Source organism: Capsicum annuum, chromosome 8 (assembly GCF_002878395.1).
Source record: "Capsicum annuum cultivar UCD-10X-F1 chromosome 8, UCD10Xv1.1, whole genome shotgun sequence".
Lineage (NCBI taxonomy): Eukaryota > Viridiplantae > Streptophyta > Magnoliopsida > Solanales > Solanaceae > Capsicum > Capsicum annuum.
Window position 1 is genome coordinate 150,211,995 of NC_061118.1, and position 11,234 is coordinate 150,223,228.

The 11,234-nt window shown below is 36.3% G+C and overlaps 3 protein-coding genes across 6 annotated transcripts in view; all 3 read left to right on the forward strand.

The window, feature by feature from the left end:
- The first annotated feature begins 641 nt into the window (after positions 1-641).
- On the forward strand, positions 642-5,877 carry LOC107839450 (probable serine incorporator). 4 transcript variants are annotated; one of them, XM_047394582.1, is made up of 14 exons: positions 642-906; positions 2,180-2,309; positions 2,400-2,447; positions 2,550-2,623; positions 2,823-2,982; positions 3,100-3,124; positions 3,273-3,362; positions 3,730-3,901; positions 3,982-4,055; positions 4,415-4,487; positions 4,643-4,714; positions 4,795-4,928; positions 5,142-5,215; positions 5,328-5,877. In XM_047394582.1, the coding sequence occupies exons 2-14, from the start codon at positions 2,240-2,242 to the stop codon at positions 5,387-5,389; spliced, it is 1,128 nt and encodes a 375-aa protein (XP_047250538.1). In that variant the 5' UTR covers positions 642-906; positions 2,180-2,239; the 3' UTR covers positions 5,390-5,877. The 4 variants fall into 4 exon arrangements, with proteins under 4 accessions (XP_047250538.1, XP_016538424.1, XP_016538427.1 ...); XM_016682938.2 differs by having other exon boundaries at positions 643-906; positions 2,180-2,447; XM_016682941.2 differs by lacking the exon at positions 642-906 and adding an exon at positions 1,760-1,901 and having other exon boundaries at positions 2,180-2,447.
- A 780-nt stretch (positions 5,878-6,657) lies between these two features.
- On the forward strand, positions 6,658-9,466 carry LOC107839451 (pentatricopeptide repeat-containing protein At3g49170, chloroplastic). The gene has a single exon (XM_016682943.2). The coding sequence runs from the start codon at positions 6,739-6,741 to the stop codon at positions 9,283-9,285; it is 2,547 nt and encodes an 848-aa protein (XP_016538429.1). The 5' UTR covers positions 6,658-6,738; the 3' UTR covers positions 9,286-9,466.
- A 718-nt stretch (positions 9,467-10,184) lies between these two features.
- Positions 10,185-11,234, forward strand: part of LOC107879285 (extensin-3-like) — an 11,035-nt gene continuing 9,985 nt past the window's right edge. The window contains exon 1 of the mRNA XM_047395552.1: positions 10,185-11,228. Coding sequence (XP_047251508.1) covers positions 10,240-11,228 — 989 coding nt within the window. The 5' untranslated portion in view covers positions 10,185-10,239. The remainder of the gene's footprint in view (positions 11,229-11,234) is intronic.

Consider the following 11,234-nt stretch of genomic DNA (forward strand, 5'->3'; position numbering starts at 1 on the left):
CTTATGACAACACAAATAATTTTCATGTTTGTGACCAATATAGTTGACATTGAACAAGATACACTTGAAAATGTTATCAATAATAATGACGACAATAATTAGTGTATTCTCCTTTAACTCAATAATATCTTTAGCTTTTAAAGATTCAAATTATACCAATATTTTAAAATATTATACTGAATTAGAAAGAATAGACGCTTATGAACTCTCTTTCTATTTCTTGTGGCAACAATTCTTCTGGCATTACGACCTTTATCACAATGACGTTGTCCATGAATCAAATTATTTCTACGATTTCATTGTGTGTGCTCAGGATAGAAGTCTCATATATGTATTATCATGTCATTAAGTATTTTTTATTTAAATGCTTTTCTCTCTAAGAGGTGGAATATAATAATCTGGTTGAAGCGTAATAATCATACTTATTTTTCAAACAATTTTAAATATTTAATTAATCTAATTCTATTCAAATTAGGGAAATAGATTTTGATAAAAGTAATATGAGAATAGTAGTAATTATTTAGGAGAAGCATGCGAAATGGCATGCGCCCAAGGCAAGGCAAAGCATGTATGGGGTCCACTTGCACTAAAATAGGTAATGGAGTTTGTACTTTTTTTCTAGCTTACTCTTCTTCTTATTGAGTCTTCAAAGCTTCCCATTTGCAGCCTCAAAACCAAAAGCCAAGTTCCCTTCCCTGCCACCTCTCTATAACAGCAAGAGCATACATAACATTGCTTACAACAATAAGTCACACATTATCTTCTTCTTCATTCAAATATACATTGATATTGATCTTGAACATTACTATAATTACTTTAGCACAACAACAAGTCTTTAGTTTGCTTCTTGTTTTGCAATCAACTGCGCCTTTTACAGCTTCAACCGTTGCGCGCTTCTCCTTAGGGGTATGTAATTGTGATTTTATTTATGAACTTAATGTACATTGTAAGTTATTCCAAAGTACTCTCAAGTTGTCTTTGCTCATTACTCAACAAGTTTTCAATGGTCAGCTAAATTATGTAGGACTTGGAAAATTTAATCATATATGCTACAGTAATAATTATTTCAAGTTATTGTTAATGTATTATTTTTTGCATGTATAATATATGTTGAGGGAATTGCATAGATAGGAAGAAAGTAGGGTAATCCTTGATTCTTTGCTGTTGATACAAGTAACTTCTTTCTTGGAAAACTAAAACAGAAAACAATACTATAATGGATTTGTCACGTGAGATGCACGTGTTTGTAGTCTAATTTTATTTGGAGAGGATTTCCTTTTTTGTTTTAGCTTTTGGATGGAGAGCCAGAATATAATTTCAAGAATTCAATCTGCCTTTTTATTCTTTTCGTATTCATTTTGCTATTCACTTCAAAAAGAACCATGGTGATTGATAACTCATCAGGAAGGAATAGCTTTTATCCTTCCGTTTCAATTTGTTTGCTTTACTTTTCTTTTAGTCCGATTAAAAAAGAATGACATGTCCTCAAAATATTGAAGAATATTTTAGAAGATCAAACAATGAGTAATTTCTATACAACCATCATTCCGTCTTCCCTTTAATTATGGCAGTCATGCAGTGTTATGATTAAAAACATGTAAAAGATTCTTTGTCAAGTAACATGGCATGGCCAATCAAGGTAAAAACTTTTGTGGAGGACAATAGGTGAATTTAATAATCACAGACATCAAGCTGCTTTCATATATAAAGTATCTCTAGGATGCTTTTAGGTTGATACATTTGACCTACACAACTTTAATTTACCAAACTTAAACTATTGCAAGTGGTCCATTATAGCCGAAATTGTTGTCCAAAAGATACGGGAACTTTGTCAAACAGTGCCTAATAAACTTTTTGTTGTTCTAATGGTACTAATTAATTCAGCTTTAATAATTGATCAGGTAAACTATTTTCTGAAAAATACTACTAGTTTTCTTGCTTCCCATTCACAACTTTGGAATTAGGATCTGATTCATGCATGATGCATATCTTATCAATCTTCTTATATTCCATTCCAATTCAGTTGGGCCACTACATCCTAGTGGAGGGGATAAGGTGGGGGAATCGAGCGGGCCTTTAATATCAAACTGAAAGTTCACATAGCCAACCAAGTGAGCTATTAAGATTCCCGTGCATCCTAGTCCTACTGAAGTTCATAGTTTCTTTTTTGCTTTTGCAGATGGATAGGTGGGAGAGGATTTAAAGAACTCAACTTCACCTGCACTGCTGCTTGTATGCCATGACTACAAGTGCAGGCTCTAAAGGGGAAATGGAGGGGATTACTGAGAGATATAGCAAGATCAAGAAAGGTTCTTGGTTAGACCAATTTCGATATGGTTCTAATCCTTGGATGGCTAGATATCTTTACGCCTTATTGTTTCTCATTGCTAATTTGTTAGCTTGGGCTGTTCGTGATTATGGGCATAGCATTTTGAAAGAAATGAAGAGTAAGATTGCTTCATTCTTCGATTCTTTATTTTGGCCGTAGATCCTATCTACATCGGTCGTACACAATTATGACAATGTATATATATGATATATCTATGCAGGACTTAAAGGATGTAATGGTGGTGAAGACTGTTTGGGTGCAGAAGGAGTATTAAGAGTTAGCTTGGGGTGTTCTGTATCCTAGCTCTCTAATCCCCTTTTGATTCAAGTTAGCTAGTCGACAATCAATCCTAAAATTTACTCAATGATAGTAATAAGTTGATGCTTGATACTTGAAACATATGTCGAAAAATTTATTTTCTTTGAAACTTTAATGGCTTTGTGCAGGCAGCTCAGTGATGAAATTCTTGATTTTCTCCTTAACATTATATTAGCTTTTCTATTTTGCCATGTTCCTGTCTACAGCTGGTACTTCGAAAATAAATGACCGTAGAGAATTATGGCACTCAGGATGGTGGTTTGCCAAGCTTTTCATGAACATTTCTCTAATTATACTGCCCTTTCTTCTTCCAGCAGAAATTATTTCAATCTATGGTTAGTATAGATGCATAATATTCTAGTACTTGTGTTTTGTTTCAAATACTTCAGATTTATTCAGTTAGTCATATGTAGTTTCATTAATAGCTGAATGATGTTGTGTTTTCTGGACAGGCCAGGTTGCGCATTTTGGTGCTGGGTATGACCAACTCATCTAACATGCTTATTTTCGTCATGCACAATCACTTTAGTATTGGTTTTGGTATTAAAATAAAGCTTACTTACATTTTAGGCAATTCACAGTTATGCATACCCTCTCGCTGATTCTATTTCTGATCCATTCGCAGGGTCTTTTTACTAATCCAGCTGATAAGTATAATCAGTTTTATCACATGGCTGAATGATTGCTGTCATTCTGAGAAATACGCTGTGAGATGGTAATTGGGTTACTCCCTCATTTCCATAAATTTTTATCGAGGATAAGTAAACCTTGATCTTATGCATAGGAATGTAGTTCAGACAAGATTTTAGGAAATTACATGCATTATGATGCTATCGACTCTGGGATAACTGGTTCAGGTGCTATTTACTGTTATAAATAAAACACTTCCGCTTGCTAGTATTGTTATCATTCAAATAAAATTAGAATCATTATTACAAAGGCTGAGTAAATGACGAACAGATGAAGAAAACAAGAATCCAAAAGAACTTGCTAACATGTCAGTGAGGTTGCATTTTATGAAATTCGTATGAAGGTTTAAAACGGTTGATGATTAGCGCTTACGGAAATAAAACATTTTGCAGCCACATCCAGATGATGTTGCTTGCGACAGTTGCATATGTTATATGCATCCTTGGGATCATCTTAATGTACATTTGGTATACGCCTCAACCATCGTGTCTTCTGAATATTTTCTTCATCTCCTGGACGTTAGTACTACTGCAACTCATGACCAGTGTTTCTCTTCACCCAAAGGTGAGTCTGAGCTTCTTGCGTTATACATTTTCTTGTGGGGGATAATTCTATATTACTTAATTGATATTTTTTTGCGGCAGGTGAATGCTGGTTTCCTGACTCCAGGTTTTATGGGGCTATATGTGGTGTTTCTCTGCTGGTCTGCCATCAGAAGGTACAATTTGGATTTGTATTCTTTATCAATCATCACTTGAGCCTTTTTGGCATATCAATTTCTAGAAGTAATGTCATTTGTTGAGTGGAGAATTTATGCTCCTAACAACCTGAAGTAAGAATTGGCATGTCATGGTATATTATCAAGCTTGGTTTTCTGTCATTAAAATATGGGTCGGAAGTAGCGAGTTAAAGTTGTCACGCATTGAGTTTCATGTTATAATTGTCATTTATTTGAGGAAGAAGTCCCTTGGTTCGGTTCAAGCTTCCACTTGAGAGAATGCCAACACACAATTATGTATCTATGGTTTCATCACATTATGCCATTATTTCTTATATGTTTCTTGTATCTACTTGCAGCGAACCTGCAGAGGAGATATGCATCCGGAAAGCAGAATCAGCTACTGGAAAAGGAGACTGGTTCACCATCATAGTAATTTTCGGATCTCAAAATTTTTAAGACTTAAACAGAATTTCTCAATGGATTTTAACTAAAACATAATTGAGTCCACAGTAGCTACAACACCTCAATGATTATTATTTTTGATTAATAAAGATGTTCGCTGAGTCAACCTTAATTTTGTACAGAGCTTTGTTGTAGCGGTCCTTGCAATTGTCATTGCAACATTTTCAACTGGAATTGATTCAAAATGCTTTCAGGTTTACCTCATGATCTTAATACTTTCAATTGCATAATATCCCAATATCTGAGAAAAATTTCTAACAGTAACAAGTTACAGTTCAAAAAGGATGATGTACCTGAAGAAGATGATGTGCCATATGGTTATGGATTCTTTCACTTCGTCTTTGCCACAGGAGCTATGTATTTTGCAATGCTATTAATCGGATGGAATCCGAATCACACCATGAAGAGGTAAGTTCCTTCATCTTCAGACAACAAGTTCATTTTGATTTGGGCGTTAAAAAGTTTTGGTTTCAGATCGAAGTGATCACAGATATCGGAACATTTGATAGTAGGAAATTGAAATGCTGCTTGCTACTTCTCAAGAGAGAAACATAAACCACTAGAATTTGAGGGTGACTAAAAGCTTCTTATTGCATAGTGCTTTTTGTTGTTAATCTGCAGGTTTACAATAGATGTTGGTTGGACCAGTACTTGGGTAAGGATAGTGAATGAATGGCTTGCAGTTTGTGTTTACAGTAAGTAGCTAACCAAACTTGGCCACCTTCCAATATGTTAGTAACTATGGTATAAAGATTTTGGATGATTAAACATGTTATGTGAGGCTTTGACGTTCCTCAAATTTACCAGTATGGATGCTCGTGGCTCCTATCGTTTGGAAAAGAAGGCAACTAGCAGCATCACAAGTGTGACAGACTTCAGCACGTAATCACATTGCCAAGTTGCTGCAATTCCTATGGCTGGCCTTCGCGGCTTTCATGCTTGTCCCGGAGGAAAAAAATGAAGCAAGTCTCAGCATATGTGCTATTTGAAGACAAAATGTCCTGTCTAATCACCTCTCTTCAAGCTAAAAACACTATATAATATGGAGCGGAGGGATTAAGTCCGATTAAATCTTAGCCCTTTGTATCTGGAAAGCAGATAGATACATGTAAATGTCATAGCTTATGTAACGTTATAGAATCTCGATTTCTTGATTTTTTTTTTCTTACATCTTAGTGAAAAGTGAAAACAGAAAAAGGTTTAAAGAACACACAATAGTGAAGGAAATCTTTTCTTTTTTCTTTGAATAGTTTGTACTCCCCTTGAACATTGATGGAAAAATCAAGAACACACAATTCTCAGGATTCTTCTATGTAAATATGTTCACTAGTCATTAAAAACACACATTTTGAGAGGATTTCAAACTTGTTTTGGATGGTTGTTATCCATGGTATTGTAATGTATAGTTACTTTATTTTTATAACTACAACAAAAATACGAATACCAACGACAAATTTTGTTGACAATTTGAGTTACCAACGGATATTGATCCGTTGATAAAAGGCTTGACGGTAAATTTTGTCAACCTGTAACCGGCAAAAAAAATAGTGATAATTTTGATTTGCAACTCAATTCAATAAATTTTTCCCATTTAATAAGCACGATATACAACGAACAATTTATCTAGTAAATGGGTATGGAGAAAATTCTGTTGGGAGCGCTGTCACCTTAATCGGCCCTGCAACGCGCGATCCAAATCAATCGAGGCTCCAATGCAGACACTGAATAGCAGATGAAAAACAAAAAAAAGATTTATCTAGTAATCCACATTCTAAGCAACTTCTTTTGTTTTGCCAACTATTAATTTTGAGTCGTATTGATCTACAACAATTGATTAACAAGGTGGACGTCAACTTCCATAGCTCTATCTATGCAATTTTATCATTGTTTTCACACTTTTTGTCCTCCTTCTTTGAACTATATAAACAAAATATGGATGACAATTTCATTTTTAATATTATCTCTATTTATCTTTTCTTTATTGTTACCTTTCTCAAATATAATAATTATTTGACTTTTTCTATAGTATCAATAATTTACTTAAATTTATTTACAGAATCATTGAAAATATTATTGTTTCTTAGTAACAAAAATATAACTTTGTGCGCTCTTACATTTTCATCTTTTTTTTTTCTACCAAAAATTAAAAAAAAAATTCGTTATATATATGCAAAAGAACATGAGAACCAACCACATAAGCAAAATACCGTTATAGATAATGATAACTGTGTCTCTTCCCTCTCCCGCCAAATTCATCCCCCCTCCTTCTCCCTCTCCCACTCCCAAATCCCTTCGAAGAAACCCTGATTTCGAAGCTCTAAAGGATCGTTTAATTCGACACGCAAATGTCGGAAATCTTAAGCAAGCAATCTCGACCCTTGATCACTTTTCCCATATGGGTTTTACCCCTGACCTCACTTCCTATACCGTTCTCCTCAAATCTTGCATTCGAACCCGGAATTTCAAATTCGGGGAAATGGTACACTCGAAGATTAAGGAGTCGGAACTAGAACCGGATACTATTGTTTTGAACTCGTTGATAAGTTTATATGCTAAGATGGGTAGTTGGAAAAAAGCTGAACAGATTTTCGAGGGTATGGGTGAGAAAAGGGATTTGGTTTCTTGGAGTGCGATGATTTCGTGCTTTGCTCATTGTGGGATGGGGGTGGAAGCGGTGGTTAGTTTTATTGAGATGGTGGAGTTTGGGGAGTGCCCGAATCAGTTCTGCTTCTCTGCGGTGATTCAGGCGTGTTGTAATGAGGAGTTGGGGTGGGTTGGATTGGGGGTGTTTGGGTTTGTGATTAAAACTGGTTATTTTGAGTCGGATGTTTGTGTTGGGTGTGCGTTGATTGATTTGTTTGCGAAAGGGTTTAGTGATTTGAGTTCAGCGAAGAAAGTGTTTGATAGAATGCCTGAGAGGAATGTTGTTACCTGGACTTTGATGATTACTAGATTTTCACAACTTGGTGATGCGAGTGGTGCTGTTAGACTGTTCTTGGAGATGGTTTCTGAAGGGTTTTTTCCTGATAGGTTTACGTTTAGTGGTGTTTTATCGGCTTGTGCGGAGCCAGGGTTGTCTTTACTTGGGAGGCAACTGCATGGTTGGGTCATTAAGTCTAGGTTGTCTTCAGATGTTTGTGTCGGGTGCAGTTTGGTGGACATGTATGCAAAAAGTACGATGGATGGATCTATGGATGATTCAAGAAAGGTTTTTGATCGGATGGCTGATCATAATGTCATGTCTTGGACTGCTATTATAACAGGATGTGTTCAAAGCGGTAACTATGATATCGAAGCTATTAAATTGTACTTTAGGATGATGGATGGTCCAGTTAAACCAAACCATTTTACATTTTCTAGTCTTTTAAAGGCATGTGGAAATCTTTCGAACCTTGCTCTAGGTGAACAGATCTATAATCACGCAGTGAAATTGGGTCTTGCATCTGTGAACTGTGTAGCCAATTCTCTAATTAGCATGTATGCGAAGTCCGGTAGGATGGAAGAAGCCCGGAAAGCTTTCGAATTAGTGTTTGAGAAGAATTTGGTTTCTTACAACATAATAGTTGATGGAAATTCAAAGAATTTGGATTCTGCAGAAGCTTTTGAACTTGTCAGCGAGATATACTCTGAAGTTGGGGTTGATGCTTTCACGTTTGCTAGTTTATTAAGTGGAGCTGCAAGTGTAGGTGCAGTTGGAAAGGGTGAGCAGATCCATTCTCGGGTCTTAAAAGCAGGGATGCAGTCAAACCTATCTGTCTGCAATGCTTTGATATCTATGTATTCTAGATGTGGTAATATAGAGGCTGCTTTTCAAGTTTTTGAAGGAATGGAAGATAGAAACGTAATATCTTGGACTTCAATTATAACAGGTTTTGCAAAACATGGATTTGCTCACAGAGCTGTGGAATTGTTCAATCAAATGCTTGGGGCTGATATAAAACCAAACGAAGTCACATACATTGCTGTTTTATTAGCTTGTAGCCATGTTGGTTTAGTTGACGAGGGATGGAAGTATTTTGACTCAATGTCCAAAGAACACGGTATAACTCATAGGATGGAACATTATGCATGCATGGTTGATTTGTTAGGACGATCAGGCTCTCTTGAAAAGGCTGTTCAGTTTATCAAATCACTGCCCGTGAATGTTGATGCTCTTGTTTGGCGCACCTTGCTCGGGGCTTGCCGGGTGCATGGTAATTTACAACTGGGGAAGTACGCTGCAGAAATGATTCTTGAACAGGAGCCAAATGATCCAGCGGCGCACGTCTTACTATCTAACTTGTATGCTTCGAGGGGTCAATGGGAAGAGGTAGCAAAGATCAGAAAAGACATGAAAGAAAAGAGATTGGTGAAGGAAGCTGGATGTAGTTGGATAGAAGCTGAAAACAGTGTCCACAAGTTTTATGTAGGCGACACAAAGCATCCAAAAGCAAAGGAGATATATGAAAAGTTAGATAAGATAGCAATTAAAATAAAGGAGATTGGTTATGTTCCTAACACAGACTTAGTGCTTCATGAGGTTGAGGATGAACAAAAGGAGCAATATCTTTTCCAACACAGTGAGAAAATTGCTTTGGCCTTTGGTCTTATTAGCACATCTGATCAAAAGCCTATCAGGATATTCAAAAATCTTCGAGTATGTGGAGATTGCCATAACGCAATGAAGTTTATATCTGTATCGGAAGGAAGAGAGATAATATTTAGAGATTCTAATCGTTTTCACCATATTAAAGACGGACTCTGCTCCTGCAATGACTATTGGTAAAAATCTTATTCTCAACTGTTGTCTTATTGACAAATCCAAACCAAAGTAGCAAATATGACTAAAATACTATACAAATCATTCTGGTTGTGGAGATAGGAATAGTGCTATAAAGCATGTATCTGTAATCATGTGGAGAAGTACAGAATGAAACCATATTATTTGCACATTTATTTTTCTGTTCTATTTTGTACACACCAGCTTGTATCACGTATCGATTAATAGAGTGTATGAAATTTCAGTAACTAGAGAACTGGAGGATCAAAGTCGCCCAAAATTTATCAGATGACAGTAAAATAAGTAAACATCTATGTTGGTGGGAAGTTTTGTTCCTGCTTGTTTAATCTCCTGAGATCTCTTGTACTCAAAAGTGGCATATTGTCCAACTAGTTTTCTGTCGGTATTGATCCAAACATAAGTGATCTGATACCGAACAAATTGACAATATGTATAGCATTTCTTAATTTTTAGCACATAAAAACATTTCTTACATAAGCATTTTTTAAAATTTCTGTTTTCTAGTAGCGTTGCCGTGTTCTTATATAGGCTTTGTTTGTATAGGAGCCCATTTCTGATAGCTGTTGCGTTTCTCTTCCTCTTTTGCTTTTCTTTTGAGATAGGAGCAATGTCAAGCTCTAGATCATAAGTCAACTTACAGAATCTGGCGTTCAGATACAACAAAGAAAAAGCCCCCATTTCTTTGTTCTGTGCATTTCTAAGAAATAATGAGTCTTTAACTACTTTATATTTTATTTAAGTTATTATTTGTCAGCAGATAATGCCTCCCACTTAGTACTTATCAGGTCTTTATTAGGACCTTTCTCTCAGGTTAGTGGGCAAGTGGGCAACTAAGAAGCTATTATATTAAATGTTGAGAAGGGTGTCACTCTGCTCTATAAAAACCAGAGCTCCCTACTCAACTATGCAACACAAGTCTTAGTTCTATCCTTCACTTTAATGTATAATAATTTGTTCCAAATCAAAATGAAAAACTTAGGGAAGTTGGGCCAGTGGTCCTTTCTAACAGCTGCTTTGGCAATTTGCTTAGTAGCCAGCACTGTTGTTGCTGATTACTCTTATGAGTATACTTCTCCCTCACCTTCTCACAACTCTAACAAGTACTACAAATCACCATCTCCATCCAAGTATCATGCACCCACTCCTTACTACAAGAAACCTTCTCCATCACACTACTACTACAAATCACCAGCACCTTCAAAGCACGCCTATTACAAGTCGCCATCATCAGTAAAATATTACAAATCACACTTACCAGCAAAATATTACAAGTCGCCCGTTGTAACAAAGTATTATAAGCCACACGCTCCTTCAAAACATTACTACAGAGCGCATGTTCCTTCAAAGCATTACTACAAATCTCCATCTCCTTCAAAATACTACTACTATAAGTCACCAGTTGCAACCAAGCATTACAACTCACCCACTCCCTCAAAGCATTATTACAAGTCACCTAGTCCTTCAAAGTATTACTACAAGTACCCATCACCCGCAAAGTACTACAAGTCACCTACTCCGTCAACGCACTATTACTACAAGTCACCATCCCCAGCAAAATATTACAAATCACCTGCTCCATCTAAATACTACAAGTCGCCTTCTCCAACGAAATATTACAAGTCACTAGTTTACTACAAGTCTCCACCACCACCAACTTATTACGAGAAGTCACCTTCGTACTACAAGTCACCTCCCCCTCCACCAAAATACTACGAGCAGTCTCCTAAGTACTACAATTCACCCCCACCCCCACCAAAATACTATGAACAATCACCATCATCTTACAAATCTCCGCCACCTCCTCCAAAATACTACGAGCAATCACCAACATATTACAAGTCTCCACCTCCACCAAAATACTATGAACAATCACCATCATCTTACAACTCTCCGCCACCTCCACCTAAATACTATGAGCAATCACCAACGTATTA

Coding starts and splice junctions, on each gene's coding strand:
- LOC107839451 (XM_016682943.2), top strand. CDS start 6,739: ATGATAACTGTGTCTCTTCCCTCTCCCGCCAAATTCATCCCCCCTCCT.
- LOC107839450 (XM_016682938.2), top strand. CDS start 2,240: ATGACTACAAGTGCAGGCTCTAAAGGGGAAATGGAGGGGATTACTGAG. Junction 2,983..3,099: donor AGAAATTATTTCAATCTATG/GTTAGTATAGAT, acceptor TTTTCTGGACAG/GCCAGGTTGCGCATTTTGGT. Junction 4,715..4,794: donor TTGATTCAAAATGCTTTCAG/GTTTACCTCATG, acceptor AACAAGTTACAG/TTCAAAAAGGATGATGTACC.